Source organism: Carcharhinus amblyrhynchos, unplaced genomic scaffold, assembly GCF_965287045.1.
Source record: "Carcharhinus amblyrhynchos unplaced genomic scaffold, sCarAmb.v2.hapA scaffold_86, whole genome shotgun sequence".
Taxonomy (NCBI): Eukaryota; Metazoa; Chordata; class Chondrichthyes; order Carcharhiniformes; family Carcharhinidae; genus Carcharhinus; species Carcharhinus amblyrhynchos.
This window is the reverse complement of record NW_027649826.1, coordinates 487,826-506,805: the sequence shown is the minus strand read 5'-3', so window position 1 is coordinate 506,805 and position 18,980 is coordinate 487,826. Positions and strand designations below refer to the sequence as shown.

The 18,980-nt window shown below is 45.3% G+C and overlaps 1 protein-coding gene across 1 annotated transcript in view; it reads right to left on the bottom strand.

Annotated features, from left to right (window-relative positions):
• LOC145337960 (NACHT, LRR and PYD domains-containing protein 3-like) overlaps window positions 1-16,254 on the bottom strand; it is a 46,536-nt gene extending 30,282 nt beyond the window's left edge. Inside the window, 2 exon segments of the mRNA XM_080182738.1 lie at window positions 4,132-4,298; window positions 16,161-16,254. Of these exon segments, the coding sequence (XP_080038864.1) occupies window positions 4,132-4,298; window positions 16,161-16,224 (231 nt within the window). The 5' untranslated portion in view covers window positions 16,225-16,254.
• Window positions 16,255-18,980: the final 2,726 nt, after the last annotated feature.

Genomic DNA, 18,980 nt, shown 5'->3' with positions numbered 1-18,980 from the left:
TGAAGGACATTAGCTATGAGGAAAGGTTGGAGAAACTTTCTTCTCACTGGAGTGATGATCTGATAGAAGTTTACAAGATTATGAGGAGCATGAACAGAGTGGATCATCAGAAGCTTTTTCCCCAGGGTGAAGAGTCAATTACTAGGGGGCACAGGTTTACGGTGTGAGGGGCAAGGTTTAAAGGAGATGTACAAGGCAAGCTTTTTAACAGAGGGTGGTGGGTACCTGGAACTCCCTGTTGGGGGGGGAAGGTAGCGGAAGCAGATACGATAGTGATTTAAGGGACATCTTGACAAATACATGAATAGGATGGGAATGGAGGGTTATGGTTCCCTGGAATCATAGACGGATTTAGTTAAGTCGGGCAGCATGGTCGGTGCAGGCTCGGAGGGTCGAAAGGCCTGTTCCTGTTTTTGTTCTTCGAGGTTAGCCATTTCCCAGTAATTCTATAATGATGACGGCAGCCTTTGTTGTGGTGATGTGATTCCCTTGTATATCTCTGACTCTGGAAGAAGGAATAGCAGCATGGTACGGTCAGGTATTGGCCATGGTTTCTTCACTAGGCAGCACACGTTTTACCGATTCCTGTAATTTCACCTTGGCTGTGCCCTTTGGCTGTACTTGTAATCATTTATTGTCTGGCATCCGCGACTCTCTGGCACATGTTCCCCAACACTCCTAGGGTCATCACTGCCTTTCGTTGATGGTCTTTTAAAGTTCCGATCTCACAAAGGGTCCTTTAACAGCTGGTTTACACAAGCCCTCTCTATTAAAGACTGTTTACACAATGACAATCTCCCCAGTTGGATGACTTTGCTGCCTGATGCCCCTTGTAGTTCCTGAGCACCTCGTCTGCTTTATTCTGACATTAGGTTATTGGAATTATTTGTTGTGAATCCAGACTGAGTTATACCAACAGCTTCTTTTTGTCTAGTTAGATTATTGATGCTGCAGACCAATCTATATCACCACAATTCATCTCGAGGCAGCAAGATTTCACAAATGTTCTGCTAATTTTCATCATCCAGACAGGAATTGGGTGATAGGTTCCCGACAGGTTTCTCAGCCACATTGAAGTGGTATCTCTGGAGTATAACAGAGGCATTCGGGTCATGGAGGATTTTCCCTCGGTCTACTAGTTCATCAATAGTTTAAGTCAGGAACATGCAGCAAGGTCAAACTTTTTAAATCATACTGAATGTCAGGGCCTCGCATGCTCTCAACAATATTACATTTGTTTTTCATCTCCTTCAATGTTGCTGACATGAAATTAGTAATGCATGCTCTCTGTACACTCTTATCATAGGGCTTAGGTTTCACAAAAACAAACATATTTCCTTTTCATTACTGAAGCTACTTGACGAATGGCAGTCGTCCGCAGAGGCGAGTCCTCATCGCCAATGCAGTAAGCCTCCAAATCCACTTTCCCATCACCAGAAACCATTTATTGAAAATCAAAAGGAAGAGCAGCAATCACAACTTACAGCAAGTCTGAATCCCAGAACCAGCAGTCCGGCTAAAGCCTCCGCTCAAGCAGGAAGTTTGTACTTTAAAAAGCCAGCAGGAGATTTAATGACCATCTTCCATGTCCTTTATGGCCATCATAACACTCGTCTACACAACTCATTGAGCCAGGGTTAGGCCTCTGGTTTGATTATAATGGTGGAGTGATGGATGTGTGATGTTATTATTGAATAGATTGAGGTGATAAGCAATGCTGCACCTGATAAATCTATTACATTTCACAAGGACATAGCATCGCACAACACCACACCCACTCCTCAGTTTGAAGAAGGTTCTTCATCTCCAACACAGACAGTACACTGAGTCTTACCAACACTGTCATAAACAAGTGAATCTGCCACAAGTTCAGCCTGGATAGTTCAGTCAGTAATCGTGCTGCCAAGACATCCTTGATTGGAGAAATTAAGCTGTTTTGCCTCTTTTTCTAGACCATTTCAGAGGGCAGTGAGTAGTCAAACACATTTGTGGATCACATACAGGCCAGCTTGAGTCAGGAAAACAGGTTTCCTCAGCTAAACTCACAGGTAAGATGCCTGAAGATTGAAGGGTGGCAAATGTTGTGCATTTGTTTCAGGGCCGAAGAGAAAAGTCTGGAAACTAGAGGCCGGTGAACCTCACATCTGTCATCGGGAAGTTGTTTGAAGATATTTTGAAAGACAGATTCTACAGACATTTAGAGACGCAATGACTGATAGAGGACAGGCAGCATGGTTTTGTGAATGGAAAATCATGTCTCTCAAATTTGATTGAGTTTTTTGAAGGGGTAACCAAGAAGGTAGATGAGGGAAGTGCAGTTGATGTTGTCTACATGGACTTTAGTAAGGTCTTTGACAAGGTACTGCATGGTAGGTTGCTGCATAAGGTTAAATCTAACGGGATCCAGGGTGAGGTATCTAAATGGATCCAAAATTGGCTTGATGACAGAGGGTGGTTGTATTGGGTTGTTTTTCAAACTGGAAGCCTGTGACTTGTGGTGTGCCTCAGGGATCAGTGCTGGGTGTACTGTTATGTGTCATTCATATTAATGATTTGGATGAGAATTTAGTCAGCATGGTTAGTAAGTTTGCAGATGACATCAAGATTGGTGGCATGGCAGACAGTGAACACAGTTATCTAGCACTGTAACAGCCAGTGGGCTGACAAATGGCAGATGGAGTTTAATTTAGATAAATGTAAGGTGATGCATTTTGGTAGATTGAACCAGGGCAGGACTTACTCAGTTAATGATAGGGCATTGGAGAGAGTTACAGAACGAAGAGATCTAGAGGCACAAGTTCATAGCTCCTTGAAAGTGGACAGAGTGGTGAAGAAGGCATTCGGCATGCTTGGTTTCATTAGTCAGAACATTGAATACAGGAGTTGGGATGTCTTCAAGTTGTACAAGACATTGGTAAGGCCACACTTGGAATAACGTATCCAGTTCTAGTCACCCTATTATAGGAGGTATATTATTAAACTAGAAAGAGTGCAGAAAATATTTACTAGGACGCTACTTGGACTTGATGGATCGAGTTGCAAGGAGCTGCTGGATAGACTGGGAGTTTTTTTCCTCTGGAGCATAGAAGGCTGAGAGGTGATCTTATAGAGGTCTATAAAATAATGAGGGGCACAGATCAGTGAGATAGTCAACATCATTTCCAAAAGGTAGAGGAGATTAAACTAGAGCGCATAGTTTAAGGTGAGAGGGGAGAGTTACAAAAGGGTCCAGAGAGGCAATTTTTTCAAACAGAGGATGGTGTGTGTCTGGAACAAGCTTCCAGAGGCAGTAGTAGAGGTGGGTACAACTTTGTATTTTAAAAGTCATTGGGAGTTACACGAGATGGGTATGGAGGGATATGGAACAAACAGGGGCAATTGGAACTAGCTTTGGGGTTAAAAATGGGGCAGCATGGATAAGCTGGGCTGAAGGGGCTGTTTACATGCTGAAAATCTCTATGACTTTATAAAGGGCCTTTGACGAAAATCGAATATTAATGTCAAAGCATGTTTCATGGTGTTTTAAAGCTCCGATCTCATAAGGGCTCCTTTAACATTGGTTTACACGAGCACCTGAGTGGATTTCTGGATTTTGAGACCAGATCTCCACTTTGTGTATCCAGCAATATCCCAATAAGCTGCGGGGTGAGTGCGGGAGAGGGGGAGGGGAGGGGGGGGAGAGGGGGAGGGGGAGGGGAGGGAAGGGGAGAGGGGGATGGGGAGAGGGGGAGAGGGAGAGGGGGAGGGGAGAGGGGGAGGGGGAGAGGGGGAGAGGGAGAGAGGGAGAGGGGGAGAGGGAGGGAGAGGGAGAGTGAGGGGGAGGGGGAGGGAGGGCAGCCGAGCCGCTGTCCCCGGGCGGGGCGAATGCAGCCGAGCTGTGGAGTATCCAAAAGAATCTCCAGATCCCAAAATTCCCAATTGCTCAGGTTTCCCTCTCCTCATACCTGGGTCTGGTGTAGACTTAAAGACAGGAATATTATTAGTCAATAACTCCATTATCAGTGCAGCCTGTGATTCCTTGTATACTCGAAGATTATCTGGACAGAACCTGTTCTTTTACCATCATTTGTCAATCTGTCCTGAAAGTCCTGCACTGATTGAAATAATTCATTCTGTGTCCCTCCCACTTACCCCATGTTCTTGTCCAGTGAAAATCCTCTCGTATGTTAATGATAAGCTGACTCCATCCACTCCTCCTTCCATCGCCTGCTCTAGTCTGTCCCGGTAGAATTTTGTCAATTTGAACAGTTGATATTCATCACAGTTTGTCAGGAACTCAGGGATTGTGGAGTTTGGATCTGTGAACACAAATGGAGAAAATTAAACATGTCAATGAGTTTCTATCCATGTTGTTACTCTTCACTTTACAAGAAGCAACTGAAGCCCCCTGTGAACCGTATTATCAAACACCTTCTGGGAACACAGAAACATTCAGTGAAAGTATATCTGACCGTACCCCTGTAACAAACTTAGCCCCAAATCCATAAAGATCCATTGTTAAAAGCGGCTATCAATTCCAAATATAAAACCAACATTTTTGTTTAATTGTTCACTGGATGTGGGAGTTGCTGGTAAGGTTTGAATTTGTTTTTTTTCCTGAACTGCCATTGGAGGGAAACTTGCATTTAGTGGCCTTCCCATATATCTGCTGCCCTTGTCCCTCAAGGGTGACAGAGATCATGGATTGGGAAATGTTGAAGGAGCTTTGGTGGGTTGCTGCAGTTCCTCCTGTGAATGATACATATTACTGTCACTGTGCATATATTGGATATATTGCACTGGAAGGGAATAGTTCGATCAAGCAGACACAGCACGGATTCATGAAGGGGAAGTCGTGTTTGACGAATTTACTGGATTTTTATGAAGATGTGACTAGTGCGGTAGACAGAGGGGAACAGGTGGATGTGGTGTTTTTAGATTTCCAGAAGACGTTCGATAAGGTGCCTCACAAAAGGTTGCTGCAGAAGATTAAGGTGCACGGAGTTGGGGGTAAGGTGTTAGCGTGGATTGAGGATTGGTTGTCTAATAGGAAGCAGAGAGTTGGAATAAATGGGTGCTTTTTCTGATTGGCAGTTGGTGACTAGTGGAGTGCCGCAGGGATCGGTGCTGGGGCCTCAACTATTTACCATGTACATAGACGATCTGGAGGAGGGGACTGAGTGTCGGGTAATAAAGTTTGCTGAAGACACAAAGATGAGTGGAAAAGCAAATTGTGTGGAGGACACAGAGTCTGCAGAGAGATTTGGATAGGCTAAGTGAGTGGGCGAGGGCCTGGCAGATGGAGTATAATGTTGCCAAGTGTGAGGTTATCCACTTTGGAAGGAATAGTATTAAAATGGATTATTATTTAAATGGTGAAAAATTACAACATGCTACGGTGCAGAGGGACCTGGGGGTTTGTGCATGAATCGCAAAAATCCAGTCTGTGGGTGCAGCAGGTGATCAAGAAGGCGAATGGGATGCTGGCCTTTATAGCGAGGGGGGTAGAATATAAAAGCAGGGAGGTCTTGCTGCAACTGTACAGGGCACTGGTGAAGCCGCAGCTGGAGTACTGTGTGCAGTTTTGGTCCCTTTATTTGCAAAAGGATATTTTGGCCTTGGAGGGAGTACAGAGAATGTTCACCAGGTTGATACCGGAAATGAGGGGTTCGCTTCTGAGGAGAGATTGAGTAGATTGGGCCTGTACTCGTTGGAGTTTAGAAGGCTGAGGGGTGATCTATAGAGACATATAAGAATATGAAGGGGCTAGATAGGATAGAGGTAGAGAGATACTTTCCACTTAAAAAGGAAACCGGAACAAGAGGGCACAGCCTCAAAATAAGGAGGGGGGGGGGGTGTTCAGTTTAGAACGGAGTTGAGGAGGAACTTTTTCTCTCAGAGGATGGTGAATCTCTGGAATTCTCTGCCCATTGAAGTGGTGGAGGCTACCTCATTGAATATGTTTAAGTCACGGGTAGATAGGTTTCTGATAGACAAGGGTCTTAAGGGTTATGGGGAGAAAGCGGGAATGTGGAACTGATCCACTTCAGATCAGCCATGATCTTATTGAATGGCGGGGCAGGCTCGAGGGGCTAGATGGCCGACTCCTGCTCCTATTTCTTATGTTTTTATGCATTGGTGGCTAAGGGAGTGAGGTGCTGTACAATTGAGCTATCTGTCCCTATACAACAGGAACAAGACTGTATCCAGGCATGGACAGATAAATAGCAGGTAACACCAACACCAGACAACTGCCACACAACGAGCATTGCCAACAGAGAATCTAATCATCTCCCCATGGCATTCAACAGAATTACCATCACTGAATCTTCCACTGACCATATTCCCTGGGTTACCATTGAGACAAAACTGAACTTGACAAACAATATAAATTCTGTGGCTATAAGGGCAGGTAAGAGGCTGGGAATTCTGCAGCAGATATTTCTCATTTCCCGATTCCCCAAAGCCTGTTCACTGTTTAAAATGCACAATCAGTAAAGTGATGGAATATTCATCTCTTGCCCAGAAGAAACCAGCTCCATTCACATGCAATAAGCTCAATACTATTAACGACAAAACAACATGCTCGATTGGCAAACTATTGCAACTTCCAAGCCCATGACCTTTACCCCCAGCAGGGTGGCATATGTATGGGAACATGACCACATGAAAGTTCCTGACTTGGACTGATATCCCACTTCTTTCAAAATCCCAGGACACCCTTCCTAATATACTGTGGGTCTACCTGCACCACATGGACTGCAAAGGTTCAAGTCAGCAGCAGCTCATCACCACCTTTCAAGGGAAGATAAGATGGGTAATAAATACAGGCTTCACCAACAAGGCTCAAACCTCTATAATGAATCTGAGAAAAATGCCTCACCGACTTTGTTTAAAACACTGGAATGAACCTTATCTCTGATTCATCATTAGATTCCTGGAGATGTCTGGCATGTTATTCCCTAATTCACTGTAAATTCTGATGCAAATTTGACATTTGACATATCCCCATTTCCATATTTTCACCGACAATATCACTATTATCAGTTTTCACAGGGTCTACATTATTACTGACCACCGTCTGTTCCCAAATGTAACCAAAAAAAAACTGTTGATTTAATACCACTGCAAGTTTCATTTCATGCTCTCGAAATATGTTTTTTTCACTCATTGCTGTTCTTTCCAGGTAACAGTATAAGAACATAAGAACATAAGAACATAAGAAATAGGAGCAGGAGTAGGGCCATCTGGCCCTTCGAGCCTGCCCCACCATTCAATAAGATCATGGCTGATCTGTCGTGGCTCAGTTCCACATTCCCGCCCTCTCCCCATAACCCTTAATCCCCTCTCTTATCAAAAACCCATCAACCCGCGTCTTAAAAATATTTAGCGAGGCAGCCTCCACCACTTCAACGGGCAGAGAATTCCAGAGATTCACCACCCTTTGAGTGAAGAAGTTCCGCCTCAACTCCGTTCTGAACCGCCCCCCCTTTATCTTGAGGCTGTGCCCCCTAGTCCTACTGTCCTTTCTGAGCGGGAAGAGTCTTTCCACCTCTATCCTATCCATCCCATTCATCATCTTATACGTCTCAATGAGATCTCCCCTCATTCTTCTAAACTCTAACGAGTACAAGCCTAGTTTATTCAGCCTCTCCTCATAGCTCAACCCCCTCAACTCCGGTATCAGCCTAGTAAACCTCCTCTGCACTCCCTCCAGGGCCAAAATATCCTTGCGCAGGTGCGGCGCCCAAAACTGCACACAGTACTCCAGCTGCGGCCTCACCAATGCCCTATACAGCTGCAGCAAGACCTCCCTACTTTTATATTCAATCCCCCTCGCTATGAAGGCCAGCATCCCATTCGCCTTCCTGACCACCTGCTGCACTTGCAGGCTGGGTTTTTGCGACTCATGCACAAGGACCCCGAGGTCCCTCTGCACCGTCGCCTGCTGCAGTTTTTCGCCACGTAAGTAATAGTCCTTCCTACCATTCTTCCTACCAAAGTGGACCACCTCACACTTGCCAACATTAAATTCCATTTGCCATTTCCTGGCCCATTCGCCCAGCCTATCTAGATCCTTCTGCAGACTCTCCACACCCTCCGCACAATTTGCCTTTCCCCCAATCTTAGTGTCATCAGCAAATTTTGACACCCTACACTCGGTTCCCTCCTCCAGATCATCTATATAAATGGTAAATAGCTGAGGCCCCAGCACCGACCCCTGGGGCACCCCACTAGTCACCAACCGCCAATCCGAATAGCACCCATTGACCCCCACTCTCTGCCTCCTATTTGACAACCAATCCTCTATCCACGCTAACACCCTACCCCCAACTCCATGTCCTCTGACCTTCTGCAGTAACCTCTTGTGAGGTACCTTATCAAACGCCTTCTGAAAATCCAGAAAGACCACATCCACCGGCTCTCCTCTATCCACCGCCCTAGACACATCCTCATAGAACTCCAGTAAATTTGTCAGACACGACTTCCCTTTAATGAAACCGTGTTGCGTCTGCCCTATCAAGCAATTCCCTTCAAGATGCCTCGCAATTTCCTCCTTAATGACGGATTCTAACATTTTACCTACCACAGACGTTAAACTAACCGGCCTATAATTCCCTGCCTTTTGCCTGGCACCCTTCTTAAACAACGGCGTAACATTAGCCGTTTTCCAATCCTCCGGCACTTCCCCGGAATCCAGCGACGTCTGGAAAATAACCACCAAGGCATCCACTATCACCTCCGCCATTTCTTTCAGAACCCTCGGATGCATTCCATCCGGTCCTGGCGACTTGTCCACAATCAGCCCCTCCAGTCTGTCGAGCACCACCTCTCTAGTAACAGTAATGTCATTAAGACCCTCCAGTCCTACCACCTTTCCATCGCTAACACCCGGCAAATTATTCACGTCCTCCTCCGTGAAGACAGAAACAAAAAAGTTATTCAAGACCTTAGCCATATCCCCATCCCCTACCACTAGGTCCCCTTTCTCATCCTCTAAAGGACCAACGTTCACCCTAGCCAGCCTCTTCCTTTTTATATATTTATAAAAACTCTTGCTATCCTTTTTTATATTAAGCGCTAGCCCAGCTTCATAGCTTCTTCTACCCTCCTTTATCAACTTTTTTGTCAATCTTTGTTGACATTTAAACCTTTCCCAATCCTCTTCTCGCCCACTGCTCTTAGCTACTCTAAATTCCTCCGCTTTTAATTTAACACTTTCCTTCACCTCCTTCGTTATCCACGGCTTATTACCTCTCTTCCTACTGTCCTTTTTAACCATCGGAATAAATTTCTGCTGAGCACCAAGAAAGATCTCCTTAAAGATCCTCCACTGCTCCTCAGCAGACCTACCTTCCAACGCGCTCCCCCAGTCCACATTCGCCAATTCTTCTCTCATCCTACCATACTCCCCTCTATTCAAACAAAGGACACGTGTCCGGGAACCCACTTTCTCCTCCTCCATCTGCAACAGAAACTCCACCATACAATGATCACTCTCTCCAAGAGGATCCTTCACCTCAAGGTCCCTAATTCTACCCGCCTCATTACATAGCACCAGATCCAAGATAGCTCGCTCCCTCGTCGGCTCCAACACACACTGTTCAAGGAAATTATCCCGGCAGCATTCCAAGAACTCCTCCTCGAGCCCACCTCGTCCAACATGGGTCGACCAATCAATATGCAGATTGAAATCCCCCATAACTACTGCCGTCCCATTCCTGCACGCCGCACTTATTTGCGCGTTAACAGCCCGCCCCACCTCCAGATCATTATTCGGGGGCCTATAGACGACACCCACCAGCGTCTTCCTCCCTTTGCTGTTCCTAATCTCCACCCACAACGATTCCACTTTCTGCTCTTTGGCTCCGATATCATCCCTTGCTACCACCTTGATACTATCCTTAATCAGCAGAGCTACGCCACCCCCTCTTTCCTCCTGCCTATCCTTCCTAAACACTTGATAGCCCTGTACATTCATCTCCCAGTCCCTGTCACCTTGCAGCCACGTCTCTGTAATGGCCACCAGATCGTATCCATTTGTGTCGATCTGCGCCATCAGCTCATCCACTTTATTCCGAATGCTTCGTGCATTCAGATAAAGCGCTTTCATCCCAGCCTTCTTCTGGACCCTATTTGCCATAACGCCACCACTTGGGACATCCTCAGCCTCTTCCCTTACCTGTACCCTATCCTTAACTGTAGACCTCCTAACATCACCTACCCTCGCACCCTCCCCCCCCCCTAATTAGTTTAAAGCCCTGTCTACAGTCCTCTTTACTCGATTCGCCAGCACTCTGGTCCCAGCACGATTCAGACCAACCCCATCCCGCCCGAACAAGTCCCACCTACCCCAATACTGGTGCCAATGCCCCATAAATTCGATCCCATTCCTCCCACACCAATCCCTGAGCCACCCATTCACTTCCTTTATCCTGTCAACCCTACGCCCGTCTGCACTCGGTTCAGGCAGTAGCCCAGAGAAGACCACCTTGTCGGTTCTACTTTTTAATTCCATTCCCAGCTTCTCATACTCCCTCCCCAGATCCTCAGTCCGCACTTTGCCTACGTCGCTGGCACCCACATGTACCACCACAACTGGGTTCTCACCCTCCCACTCCAGATTCCTCTGCAGCCCAGCTGCGACATCCTGTACCCGAGCACCAGGCAGACAACACACCCTTCTGTGCACTTTGTCATTGTGACAAAGGACAGTGTCAATACCCTTCACCCCACTATCTCCAATCACTACTACGTTCCTTTTCCCCTTCTCTTTGCCTATGTCCTGCTGCATCACTGTACCGTGTGCAGTTTGCTCACCAACCTCACCTGCCTCGTCCTCTTCCAGACTGGAAGCAAGAACCTCAAACCTGTTATGCAGATTAAGAGGCTGAGGCCTCCGCTCCTCACCCCCCTTCCTCCTCCCAGCAGCCCCCTTTTGTTCCTGACCCTTAGATTTAGACAGTCTAGAGGGGGTGGATGTCACTTGCACCCCATTGACAATGGCACCCTCTCTCCCCCTGATGAGCCTCAGTGTCTGTAGCTCAGAGGCCAGCTCATCCACCTTGAGCTGGAGCTCCTCCAGCAACCTGCACTTACTGCAGACATGGTCACTGGGAAGGACCCTGGGGTCCACCAGTTCCCACATCATACAGGAACCGCACATCACATGCCCCTCCATTATTCAATATAATTTGTTGTGGGAAAAAATTTTTTCCTTGTTTCTTGCTGTAGTAGTTTTGAAAAAAAAATTTTTTTTTTTTCCTTGTTCTTTCAACCTGGCCTTTTTACCTTCAAGCCCTTTTTGATATTAAGCCCTAATAGCTCACTCTGCTTCCCTCTCCCTCCGCTGCCCGCTCCGACGCTGCCCGCTATCTACACCAGGCCTCCTTTTAAACTTGGCGCTGATTTAAAGCTGATGGGCCACAACTGCCTGATAATCACTCCCTCACAATTCTTAAAGCAGTAAATACAATAAGTAAATGCTTTAAACAGTTCAAAGAAGTTTATTCATTTAAGTAGGCTTGCATTAGCACTGCAATGAAGTTACAGTGGAAATTCTCTAGTTACCACACTCCAGCACCTGTTCGGGTATACTAAAGGGAAAATTTAAGCACAGACAATGCCCCTAACCAGCATCTATATTAATTTTGTATTGTGTAAAAGGGGTGTAAGGGATACATAACTACACCAGAGTAAGACGGTGACCGAGAGCAGCAAATTAGCTTCAAGTGGGATTTCAGTGCATGGGAGAGAGGTGTGGTATACATAGGAATTATTCTAAGTTAATTAAATGAGCAATCAATTTAAGTAAATAACATAAATAGCAAAGGCACCACTGGTGCTACGTTGCAGCTGTGGAAATGTGGGAGCTTTTGGATTACAAGGCGATTTGCTGATGTATTTGTCAGGAAAAGTATAAGCAGCTGGAGGAAATTCGTATCAGGATTACTGATCTGGAAGCTGAACTGAAGACACTGTGTAATATCAGGCAGACAGAGAAATAGCCGGACACTTTGTCCCAAAAGAATTTAGTGAGGGGGAATGACACTGTTCACTGCAGTAAACAGCAAGAGTGTAAAAATTGTTGCCTGACAAGAACCAGGTTGAGGCTGAAGAATGGGTCTAAGACTTGTGTTCTCCACTGAAATAAACAGGTAGCCGGTAAAAATGGTGAAAGTTGATAGTAGGAGTTTTTACAAATATTCAAACAGGAACAGAGTCAGTAAAGTTGGTGCTGGCCCTGTGGAGAGTGACAATGGGGAGAGACTAGCAGATAATAGTGAACTGGTGGATGAAGTGAACACAATTTGTTGCTATCTACACTCTAGAGGATACAGAAACATTCAGTAATATCTGTAGGACAGTGATTAGGAAAGAAATTTGATGAAATTGCAATCACGAGAAGGATGGTACTGAGCAAACTGCTAGAGCTGAGGCTGACAGATCTCCAGATTGAGATGGCATTCATCCTTGGATCACAAAGAGATGGGTAATGAGGTACTGGATACATTGGTGTTAATTTTCGAAAATTCCCTAGTTTGTGAAACGGTTCCATCAGGCTGAAAACCTGATAAATTTAACCTGTGTATTCAATAGGGATGGAGGTTAAAAAAAGATACTCTAGGCCAGTTACTTTGAGTTCTGTCACAGATAAAGCACTCAAATCGATCATTAAGAAGATTGTACCTGGACACAGAGAAACTCAAGGAAATCTGGGAGAGTCAGCATGGAAAGGGAAATTGTGCTTAATTAATTCATTGGTCTTCTTTGAAAGTAGCCACACCCCCACTTCCTGCCTTCAAACAAACCACTGTCCTCAGCAAACTACCCAGCCTTCAGGGGAACAGTGACCACAATACCACACAACCCTGTCACAGCAACCTCTGCAAGACATGTCGGATCACTGACACGGATACCATCATCTCACGGGAGAACACCATCCACCAGGTACACGGTACATACTCCTGTAACTCGGCCAACATTGTCTACCTGATATGCTGCAGGAAAGGATGTCCCGAGGCATGGTACACTGGGGAGACCATGCAGATGCTACAATAAAGGATGAATAAACATCTCTCAACGATCACCAGGCGAGACTGTTCTCTTCCTGTTGGTGAGCACTTCAGTGGTCACGGGCATTCAGTCTCTGATCTTTGGGTAAGTGTTCTCCAAGGCGGCCTTCATGACACACAACAACGCAGAGTCACTGGGCAGAGACTGATAGCCAAGTTCCACACATGAGAATGGCCTCAACCAGGATACTGGGTCCATGTCGCACTCTCTGTAACCCCCATGACTTGCCTGGACTTGCAAAATCTCACTAACTGTCCTGTCTGGAGACAATACACATCCCTTTAATCTGTGCTTAACCCTCTCTCCACTCACACTGTCTGTACCTTTGAGACTTGACTGCCTGTGGGGACTCACATTCCAGCCATTATTTTGTAAATTGATTTTGTGTCTTTAGATGCCCTGTTTGTGAACTGAAATCCCAGTTGCCTGATGAAGGAGCGGTGCTCTGAAAGTTAGTGGATTTTGCTACCAAATAAATCTGTCGGACTTTAACCTGGTGTTGCGAGACTTCTTACTGTTCTTTGAAGGATAAAGAGGAGTCTGTAGACATGCTGCACGTGGATTCCAGGGACAAGTTTTGTGGAAAATGAAAGATGACAGTGCAGGGATTAACATAATAGTATTGATTGAAGCTTGGCTGGCTGGTAGAAAACAGTAATTATGAATGGATGCTTTATCTGATTGGCAGGCTGGGACAAGTGGAATGCTGCAAGCGTCTATGATGCGACATCAACTTGTTTTTTTTTAATGAATGAAATAGTTGAGAGAAGCAATGGCATCAAGGTTAAATTTACAGATGATACAAACATCGGTAGAAAAAGTTATTGTGAAGGGGATACAAGGAGGTTGTGCATGGGTGAGTAAAACTGACAGATGGACTATGTGAGAGAATGTGAATCTGTTTGCTTTAGCAGGGTAATGAAATAAGCAGAATCACAAAACAGGAGAATGGCTGCAGAATTCTGATGCATTTGGATTTGGGTGCTCTAGTGCATGAGTCAGAAAAAAATAATTTGCAGGTACAGCAAGTAATTAAGGTTAATGGAATATCGTCCTTTATTTTGAGGGGATTTGAAGATAAAAGGATATTATGCTTCAGTTTTACAGGGAATTGGGAAGACCACATCTCAAACGGCTGATGAAAAGCAGATGGAGTTTAATTTAGATAAATATGAGGTGATGCATTTTGATAGACTGAACTAGGGCAGGACTTACTCAGTTAATGGTAGGGTGTTAGTGAGTTACAGAACAAAGAGATCTTGGGGAACAGGCTCACAGCTCCTCAGAAGTGAAGTCACAGAGTGGTGAAGAAGACATTCCACATGTTTGGTTTCATTGGTCAGGAGTTGGGACGTCTTGTCGAAGTTGTACAAGACATTGGGAAGGCCACACTTGGAATACTGTGTACAGTTCTGGTCACTCTATTCTAGAAATGATAGTGTTAAACGAGAAAGGGTGCAGAAAAGATTTACTAGGATGCTCCTGGGACTTGATGGTTTGAGTTATAAGGAGAGGCTGGATAAGCTGGGACTTTTTCCCCTGGAGCGTAGGGGGCTGAGGGGACATATTATACAGAGTGTAAATTAATGAGAGGCATAGGTAAGGTAGACAGTCAACATTTCCCAAATGTAGGGGGTGGGGGAGTCTAAAACTAGGGGCCATAGGCTTAGGGTGAGAGGGGAGAGATACAAAACAGACCAGAGGGACAATTTCTTTCCACAGGGGGTGGTGAGTGTCTGGAACAAGCTGCCAGAGGTGTTAATAGAGTCAGATACAATGTTGTCTTTTAAAAAGCATTTAGAAGTTACATGGGTAAGATGGGTATTGGAATATGGGCTAAACACAGACAACTGGGACCAGCTTACTGGTTTAAAAAAAAGGCTGGCATGGAGAAGCTGGGCCGAAGGGCCTGTTTCCCTGCTGTAAACCTCTGACTAAATGACTTGATGAATATTGTGCCTAGTTAACGAGCTCATTATTTAACAATTCGTGTATTAGATGCTATTGAAAGGAAGTTTACTGGATTGATACCCAGAAGAAGTGGGTTATCTTATGAGGAAACACGAGACAGACTGGGCTTGTTTCCTTCAGAGTCTAGAAAAGTGAGCAGTGACTTGATTGAAGCCTCTAAAATCCGGTATTGACACTGAGTACATGGAAAGGATGTTTCCCCTTGTGGGTAAGCCAGCGATCGGGACACTATTTAAAACAAAGTTGTCTTAGGTCAGAGATGATGAGCTTTTTTTCTTTCAGAGGCTGTTGATTTTGAAACACAAATAGATCAGTGATGATCCCATTGAACAGCAGAAGTGATGAAGGGGCCGAACGGCCTCCTTCTGCTCCTATTTCAGATGTTCGTATGAATTGTTTGTTCTCCCTTTTCCACTTATCTTTCCATTGTCCTTGATGGGTTCATGGTCCAGATGCTGGGGCCCTTCCTTCTGAAGCCGAGAATGAGAAACCCCACTCCTGTTCCAGCCTTGCAGTTTCACATTGACCCAGCCTCTTATTTCCCTCCTGACCTGACCCAGCACAGAATAATCCCGATATCACTAACTCATGCTTTGTTTTTCATTCCAGTGCTTCAGTTTTAACAGCTGCTCTATGAACGTCTTTCCATCTGTGTCACTACTTCAAAACATGGATCTTTTTGGTCTTTCCTCCTTCTCAAAGACGATCCCACCAGTTCCAGGATATTCTTTCCTCTGGTACGAGGGGGTAACTTACCATGTGTGATGTGCCAGGGCGGTAGAAGAATCTGTCTATTCCCCTGACAACAGAATCTCCAACCACTATCACTCCTATTTCTGTGGCCCACGTCTCTCACTGTTACTCAGGAACACTCTGTTTGAGTCACCCTTTGTCAACCTTACAATGTCCAAATTTGAATTTGAACTCAGCTGTTTGACAACAATTTGAAAACTGCCTCCGGGGACACACAGAGGAGATTCACAAATCACACCCGGCCCCTGGGCTGAACTTTGGATAAACCCGCTCTAGATGGTGCCTCACTCCCAATTTCTACTCAGTCCCTGTCCTGTTCCCTCTTCCTGTGTGAGCAGCAGACAAGACAGAAATTAGATCTGTATTTTTTGTGATCCTACCTGTGTCCAATCTCATTCTTGTTGGAGATGTTGAACATTCTCCCCTGTTTGAATCTTCAGCCATGATATTGACAGACGTTCCCTGATTCTGAGACTCTGTAATAAGGATAATATCAAGGTCAGGCTCAGATATAAATATGAAAATCAGAAGCAGAGCGTTGAGATCTTCACTGTGATGTAAGATATATTTCAGAATATTACAATTACACATGTTACCACGATATTAGTGGCAGCTGTTTCACAAAACACCAGTCACCCTCATCAGGTCCCCTGAAAAATCCACCCTTCGCCCTTGCGATCCTCTGTCCCATTCCCAGTTTCCATTTCCCTCTCCAAAGTCACTGAACATGTTGTTACCTCCCAAATCCGGGACCATTTTTGCAGGAGCTCCATACAGTCAAGTTTGTACCCTGTCACTGGTGTTAAAAATCACAAATACTATCCTATCCAACTCTGAAGGGGGAAAAGTTTAAAGGGAATAGAGTAGTAGGTAAGTTACTGGAAGGAGTACTAAGCGATAGGATCTACAAATACTTGGATGGACAGGGGCTTATTAGAGAGAGTCAACATGGCTATGTGCGTGGTAGATCATGTTTAAGCAACCTGTTAAAGTTTTTCGAGGAGGTTACCATAAGAACATAAGAAATAGGAGCAGGAGTAGGCCATCTAGCCCTTCGAGCCTGCCCCGCCATTCAATAAGATCATGGCTGATCTGTCGTGGCTCAGTTCCACATTCCCACCCTCTCCCCATAACCCTTAATCCCCTCTCTTATCAAAAACCCATCAACCCGCGTCTTAAAAATATTTAGCGAGGCAGCCTCCACCACTTCAACGGGCAGAGAATTCCAGAGATTCACCACCCTTTGAGTTAACAAGTTCAGGAAAATATTGAGTGGTGCGAGTGTGGAATGAGCTGCCAGATGAAGTGGTGAAAGGGGGCTCACTTTCAACATTTAAGAAAACCTTCTTCAGGTACATAGATGAGATGGGAGTGGAGTGATATGGTCCAAGTGCAGGTGAGTGGGACTAGGCAGAACAATGGATCAGCAAAGCCAAGAAGTTCCAAAAGGCCTGTTTCTGTGCTGTAGCGTTCTATAGTTCCACGATTCGATGGTGGAGCAAGGGAATTCAAATCTGAAAAAGTATCAGTCAGCTACACATCATCTGGAAAGCTCAGAGCAGTCTGTATCCCTCTATTCCTTCCTTATCCATCTACCCATCCAGATGCCATCTAGGGGTAGCACAGTGGTTAGCACTGCTGCTTCACAGCTCCAGGAACCTGGGTTTGATTCCCAGCTCGGGTCACTGTCTGTGTGGAGTTTGCACATTCTCCTCATGTCTGCGTGGGTTTCCTCCGGGTGCTCCAGTTTCCTCCCACTGTCCACAGATGTGCGGTTTAGTTGATTGGCCATGGTAAAATTCCCCTTAGTGTTCTGAGATGTGTAGGTTAGAGGGATTAGCAGGTAAATATGATTCCTTCCAAATAAAATTCCTTCCAAAAGGAATCCATATAATTCCAAAAGACTTCGGATAGTAATGGATAAGGACAAGAGTGACCCTCGGTTCAATTGGACAAGGGCCAAATACATCCAAATTAGACAGGAAACAGGGGAGTGCGGATTGGGAGCAGCTGTTTGAGGACAGATCCACGCCTGGCATGTGGGAAGCTTTTAAAGGCCAATTGATTGAAATGCAGGAAATGCCTGACCCGGAAAAATGAAGGATAGAAATACCAGAATTCGGGAACCATGGATGACCAGGAAAATTGTAAGCTTAGTCAAAAAGGAAACATAAAATAGGTCTCGGCAACTAAAAAACTGACAAAGCCCCTGAGGAGTAGAGAGAAAATAGGAAGGAATTTAATCGTCAAATTACGAAGGCTGAAATGTTTTCAGCAAACAGCGAAGGAGAATCCCAGGTCTTTTATGCCTGTATTCTGAGCAAGAGGGTAGCCCAAGAAAGAATAGGCCCACTCATGGGCAATGGAGGGAAGTTACGTGTGGAGTCAAAGGAAGGTGGTGAGATCCTTAATAAGTAATTTGTATCTGTATTCACCAAGGAGATGGGTGTGAAGGATGTTGAGGCCAAGGAGATGGGTGTGAAGGATGTTGAGGCCAAGGATAGGTGTGTGAACACTCGAGAGAATGTCAATACATCGAAGGAGAAAGTGACAGGTGTCTAAATTAAATGAAGGTAGACAAGTCCCCGGGGCCAGATGGGATTGACCCCAGTTTACTGTGGGAGGAAAGAAATAGGGGAATAAAAAAGATATCTTCACATCCTCTTTAACCACAGACGAGATTCCAGATGACTGGAGAATAGCCATTGTTGATCCATTGTTTCAGAAAGAAAGCCGGCATAATCCAGGAAATCAAGGGTTACTGAGCCTAACGTCTGTGGTGGAGAAGCTTCTGGTGAGGATATGTGCACATTTGGAAGACATTGACTAGCTTGTGTCAGGCAGCGTGGTTTTTATAAGGGAAAATCATGTCTCACCAACTTGACTGAGGTTTTCGAAGAGGTGATAAAGATATCTGATGAGGGAAGGTCTGTGGGTGTAGTTTATATGGACTGTACTAAGGCGTTTGACAGCATGCCACATGGCAGACTTGTACAACAACTGAAATCACAAGGAATTGGGTGGGCTGGCTAGACGGAAACAGAACTGGCTTGGTGATAGAAGACAGAGGGCAGGATGTTACGGCTGTGCTCGTCCCAAAACCGTAAAAGCCAACCCGAGGTCAACAAACCTTACCTCGGCTTTCCGATTCCCATGGTGGACAGAAGAGGAAAATTCGCCCAGCTGGAGTACTGTGTGCA